This window comes from Hordeum vulgare, chromosome 6H, assembly GCF_904849725.1.
Source record: "Hordeum vulgare subsp. vulgare chromosome 6H, MorexV3_pseudomolecules_assembly, whole genome shotgun sequence".
NCBI classification, from domain to species: domain Eukaryota; kingdom Viridiplantae; phylum Streptophyta; class Magnoliopsida; order Poales; family Poaceae; genus Hordeum; species Hordeum vulgare.
The window spans coordinates 2,758,320-2,764,873 of NC_058523.1; the positions used below are offsets into that span (position 1 = coordinate 2,758,320).

Sequence of the window (6,554 nt, forward strand, 5' to 3'; positions counted from 1 at the left end):
AAATTATATAAGATCAACTATTATAGTGGACACTCACACATAGCAGTTGTGGGTTTATATGTAAGTGTTGCTCTTCGTAGTTCCTCAAGTAGCAAGACGCATGGGATTATCTAAATCCACAATCACACCCAATAAGGTTTCTCAACGGCATTCCCCGGTCAGTTGTGAAGAGGGTATCAGTCATAGAGTTCTTCCAAGAGAAATAAAAATAAGGTTCAGCACAAGCTAGCTGTCATAAAAATGATATCATTAGACAACCCTGCAACCAAAATCTGTGGTAAGCATTTTCCTAGGGAACCCATTCTTCTATCTCGGGTATAAGATGTGCCCTGCTTGGCCAACTTAGATTTTGTCGAAGTCGTGACCTTCTTTTTTTCTCGTGGCCTGATACATATTGGAATTGCTCAACTACATACTGCTTTGGAAAAAAATGTCTATAAGACCAAGATTAGGTCATGAAATGCCAAATCTGTGGATACAAATGATCTTTGAATCTTTTGTTGGAAGGGTATGACAAATTTTGATTTTACTGATTCCATACTTTAGGAAGAAAAATAAAATATACTACAATAAATAATCAAATGGAATACATATTTTAGTAATTATTTAATGATTATTCAAATAGTTAAAAGCATGACATGACAATATATCATATATTCAACATGTTATTTGTTGAACGAGAAAGCCGAAAAGGAGGCACATATTTATGCACTCCTATGATTATTTGAAGAAAAAAATTAATTCAGGGTTTCCCTACTTGATCACATGTAATTACGGTGTGATGCTCAGTAGCAGAATGCTTAATTACGTGCCGAACTACACACGGTTGATTATTTTTAGGGTAAAGGGGATTTTATTCCATAAAGATAGGGCTGCAATTGCGAGACAGCTGCTCCTCACAACACGGAGGACATGAGTTCAGCCATACTGCAGTACACGCTTCAGTATGACCATAGTCTGCCAATTGTTATGCTAACCCATTCTGATCTCTGCTAATTTTTAAAGGAACAAACTCCCTAACTAACATATGATCCTTAATCTCATAAGCTAAATGACCATAGGACGACCGAGAAAGGGTATCACCCGAGAGTATGGCCAAAGAAATGTATATATATATACACACACACACGCAAATATTAACGAACTGTTCTTCGTGCGCAGTACCATGCCAGCCACAACACGACCACCCCGACTTGAAAAAGAACCATCGACCAACAACGCCACCCATCCCACAGGTGGAGAAGGCCAACGCACAGGGGACCGTGTTATAACACAATTCGTCTGCCCGTTATCATACCTAGGCATTTTCCCTTTATTGATTTCCTCCATGCTATAGTTCCTGACCAGATTTAGCGACTTATAATAACTATCAAGATAATCCATAGTTATCTCAACTGGGGTCTCATTCTTCCCATGTGTAATATCGTTGCGGAGTTGCCAAATACGCCAGATGGTCATGATTACTAAATCCATAGACGGGTGTGAACATTTTGACAGTAGCTGCAATATCCAATCCTTGCCCGAATTTAGAAGAAGTGAATCATCAGGAAGCGGCCAGATTGCTCGTAGCCCCTCGCATACCCTAGGTGCTGCAGCAGGTGTTGCACCGGAGGGTGTATCCATCCTTACAGGCTTGCACGATGCCAAGTTGGCTCAGGCAGTGTTGCACCCACCGGGGATGGTACCGCAGGCACTTCTGCAGGTGCCTTCGCAGTCGCATGACCCCTGACAGCCGTTGTGGTAGCTGCTTAAGCAGTCATATGTGCACTTAGGTAGGACGATGGCCACGCAGCTCCGCATGCACTCCGCCATCGGGCTGCAATCTCCAGCGCATGGCCCAGCCGTTGCGAAGTTAGCCCCACTACATGTTGAGTTGCACTGCAGCACACAGTTCTTGCATGTCGTTGTCGCCACCGCCAGTGATACCATTGCTAGTAGGAAGACGGCCACCACCGCCAGTGATCCCATAGCTAGTAGGTAGCGCGATTAGCCAGATGCATGTGATCCTAACTACACGAACAAAGAGGGAAGAGGAAAACGAAGGAAGTCCCTAAAGTTGTCATGTCAAGTCGGTGGGACAAATTAAAGTATGTCAAAGATTTGAGCTTCACGGAATTTTGACAAGTTAATTTCGGTGTTAATGAAGCTAGCAATCAACGTCAGATCAAACAATGAGGGTCATGAGGATCTGCATGTTGTGGCACTTGACATTCAAACACGGATAGATTGAGTCCCTCGCTGGGTGGTAGACATTTAACAAAAACAACATGTTCACATTGTTTTAACATATGTTCTTCATGAATTCTCTAATTTTGTGACATATTTTTCAAAAATGTTATCTTGTTTATAGAAAATAATGATCGTATTCTAAAGAAAAACCTCCTCTACATTTTTAAAATGCATGAGTCACCACCACCAAGCCTTGCTGCTGCCCTTTTGTCATGCAAGATGTGAGGATACGTTAGTCGAGCGAGCAGTGACCTGTAGTGGTAGCTACCCTGCTTTGGTAGACAACTGCTACCCTGCTTTGCACACCAAAACTTTTCTGGGGAATAAACTCCCTGTCTTCCATCAATTGTTTAATCTCGGCAACAAGATAACCAGCCGCTGAGTGATCCAGGTTATCACTCGTGAGAGAAGTAAGCGATGCCGAAGAATCAAACTGTGATGATCAGGCCTTCTGAATGTAGCTAGGCTAAAGACTTGCCTTGCATCAATGCGTGGATCTCGGCCGCGAAAACATTGTTACAGTTGAATAAGAATCGGTATGGTGCAAATATAATACTCCATATTGATTCCGGAGAATAATCATACCAGCGGCAGCCGTGCCATCAGCATGAGAAAACTCACCGTCTACTTATAGAGCCACGTGAATAGCAAGAGGATGTGGCCACGGTGAGGGAGGTGGTGAGACCTTCGTCACCGGTTTATAAATCAAGTCATCCCTGGAAGTTTTTCCTTTCATAATATCTTAGCTAGTAGTATACTTTTGTGAAAGCTGAATTAACAGCCAGTAACTTTGGAGAATATCAACGGAAGTTTCTATCGGTTGAATGAATGGTATGATATGGGGAACAGAAAATCAATTGTGAAAGTCTTGCTTACGACATGGGGAACACAATCTTCTATCTTAGTTATTCTTTTGTGTGGCCGGGTTTGATTTTGACCAAGCCTTCTTCGACAAGATGTGGATTAAAAAGGTATGTGAGACTAAGATTTGGTCGCGGCATACCAAGTGCATACGATCTCCACAAACATATATATTGATTCTGACAGTCCCGTATTGAATCAAGAAAATAATAATATGGTCCAAATTATAAACAAGTAGAGTATGATATTTTTCTTCCAGTAATTCAAATACTATTATCGAAATAAGAAACCACAAACACGGCGCAAAAACAGATCGATGCTAACAGGAAATTAAAAAAGGAAGCACCCATGATTATTTATAATTTGAGTGCACATGATCGATGCTAACAGGAAATTAAAGTGCATATGATCGATGCTAACAGAACATATATATGCCCTCCCATGATTATTTGAGTTGCACGGTCATATATATGGTCCTGAGTGATGCGCCGAGTGGGTAGCAGAAACCTAGACGCAGTGGCACTTGCAGTAAGAGGTGCAGCAGGATGTGCACCCGCGGGAGTAGTTGGCCTTGCAGTCCGTGCACGCCGGCGACTCGCCGCAGACGGCGCTGCACGAGCCGCTGCACAGGCTCGTCTTGTCGCACGAGCTTTCGCAGTCGTACCCAGGAGGTGAATTGGCCTTGCACGCACTCACGCAGTAGGGCAAGCACTTGGAGTGGTACGCTGCGAGGCAGCTCGGGCATCCCGGTGCCGGGTTGCAATCCGCGCCGCACGGCCCTGCCCCGGCGAAGTTGGCGGCGCTGCATGTCGAGTTGCACTGCCCCGCGCAGTCCTGGCACGCCGTCGTCGCCCCCGCTGGGCATCCCATCCCCAGCAGCACGAGGACCACTAGCAAGGCCAACAAAGTTGCAGTGCTACCAGCTGGTGAAGGCGCCATTGGTTAGTTGTAAGGAGTGGGCTAGCTAGCTACCTTGTACAAGTATATGGCAGAGAGCAAGACGAGAAACGACCTCGAGTGGGAGCGGGGTGTCCATATGATAGAGCGATCCTGACTCTATTTATAGTCATTAGGTTCCGTGACCTTGTATCTATCCATCTTTTTTGTGTGTCAAGCATTTATCCATCCATCTTAAGAGATGCAAGAACATGGCTATGCATTTATGCATGCATGTTACTAAAGTTGACTTGAGGAGGAGTAGTAGCTCCATTCTATACATACATTATATAAAGTATCTGCGCTGGTATATGACATGGTAGATCTGTAAGATGCTAGATTAACTTTTATCTTCAAAGGCATTTTACACTTCCACCAGAACTTACTAGGAAATTATTAGTTCGAGGATTTCAAATTACTATCAAATGGACTGGCGCGGGAGGATGACTATGTATGGCGTCGTGGTTGCATCGATGGCAGACCTGACAAGGTCGTAGCGTCAGTATCTGCTGTGAGGATGGAACGGTGGAAGACAGCGGCGGCGGCCTCTGAGAGTGCGTCGGACTGGTGTGTGTTCAGACTAGGTATATGGCTTGGCTGGGGCCTCTGATTTTAGATGTTAGGCTTAGGTGCGAGGTCTGTTTGGTATTAGGATCGGACTATCAACACCCCTTCATCAATTGGATGGAAGTAGCGAGAGATGTTCTCATGATGATGGCTTCAAACTTACTGATATAGTATTTTATAAGGTCTTTATGAATAATTAATAAAGTGACTGCATGCACCGTCCAGATGCAGCGACCGGGGGTCTTCCTCCTTTACTAAAAAAAATATTGTAACTTTTTTTAATCGTGGACAGCTATAGTGGTATGCCTACTAGAGAAGCAAGATGCATCTTGCAACTAACTATGCATGTTACCTAAAGTTGACCTGAACATGAGTAATTAGTCCATTGTTTACATACTCCATCAGATTGGGTTTATAAGTCGGGTATGGATTTTTATGTCATTATGTTGGATAGAGAAACATGTATTATATTTAATTAACAGTTATATTTTCTTTAGATTCCTTGTAAAAAGAATTTTATAACCATATGATTTTCTGGCATATTATACACATTTTATTAGTCAAAATTGAAGACCTAAAAACCTGTGCTTGACTTATAAGCCCAATCGGAGGTAGTACAGATATAAAGTACTTTAGGATGATGGATCTCACTTTATATATATACAGTTAACTCCCCTTCCTGTTGGCCCATGGGACGGATTAAATAAACTGTGTCAATGCCTCGAGCTTAACAAAGTTTATTTCGATAGGATCATTTCACTCTACCATAGCCGACAATCATGAGTTCTTCGATTTCGACAAATATGCCATAAAGTAAGAAAAAAACATCAAAAACACAAAACAATCAATGCAAAATGTTTGAGAAAACAAGATGTATTTAGAGGCATAAGTATTGTCTTAGTTGGAGAGATTATGTTCACCTTGTATTGATTTAGGACAATGCTACACTTATATTCCTGGAGAGATATCCTGGGGCGATTCTGAGGCGACAGGAGGGGTGTGCCCTGAGATGGGTTCCCCGCCGGCCGGCAGGGGACTCGGCCTCGTCGGCGGAAGATTCTGGGCGCTGCCTGACGACGACGATGACTTACAAAACGCACCAGCGGCTTCTCCAACTCCTTCCGACATCGTATGCGAATCCATTCTGGTGGGATACTCGGAGGAGCAGGTCGCAGAATCCATAGATGGGTTTGTTCCTGATTCCGATCCTGCCTGGGAAGGGCTGACGGCTAATGACGAAGACAGGGTCGAGGTGCTCCGACGCGTCGTTCACCGGCGAACGACGACGAACGCGATAAGACCATGGAAGGGACCTCTACCGAAGGTACGTCTTCCGGCTCTTACGTTAGCAGATTTTTTTCATTCTTGTAAACAAGCACCGGTCAGGAAACCACGTCGACCGGCGGCACATGTTTCAGACAAAACGGATCTTGGGATCCGTGAGGTCAAAGAGTCTCGTTTGAATTCAATTCTATGTCAACATGGGCTAGACTCTAAATCTGATGACTTACGAACACCTGGGTATATGGCCCAGTATGTTGCGCAAACACATCAGATTCTGGACTCTCCTAGTACAATTCTTACCGAGATTGAGGAGGTTACCGACGTGGTCAAGGAAGGTCCACTGTCCGCTGATTCTCCAACAGGTTATAAAGACCGTGGGGTACGATCGGGAATAACTGGAGGGAGCAAGGCGATTCCAGGTTTCCCGTCACGATCTGGTACAGCTAGGAGTATCCCTGCGTTGATGGCGGCGAGGCAAGCGCCCTCTGCGCCCGCAGCAAGTGCGTCCGCTGGGGCAACGCCTGCGGTGACTCCACCTGCGGCGGCAGGGCCTGTTGCTGGGGTAGCTGCTACAGCGGTGGCAGGCGCGCGGGAGCCTAAGGTGCCTGATGGTCAGGGACGCGGGTCTGCTGGTGCTGGAAGAGGCGGCCCGGGAGCTTATAATCGTGGTGGCGGAG

At 44.9% G+C, this 6,554-nt stretch overlaps 1 protein-coding gene across 1 annotated transcript; it reads right to left on the reverse strand.

Annotated features, from left to right (window-relative positions):
• Positions 1-3,297: 3,297 nt before the first annotated feature.
• LOC123403718 (keratin-associated protein 5-5-like) lies at positions 3,298-4,118 on the reverse strand. The gene has a single exon (XM_045097632.1). It carries the CDS (start codon positions 4,027-4,029, stop codon positions 3,598-3,600), a length of 432 nt encoding a protein of 143 aa, XP_044953567.1. The 5' UTR covers positions 4,030-4,118; the 3' UTR covers positions 3,298-3,597.
• Between the last annotated feature and the right edge of the window lie 2,436 nt (positions 4,119-6,554).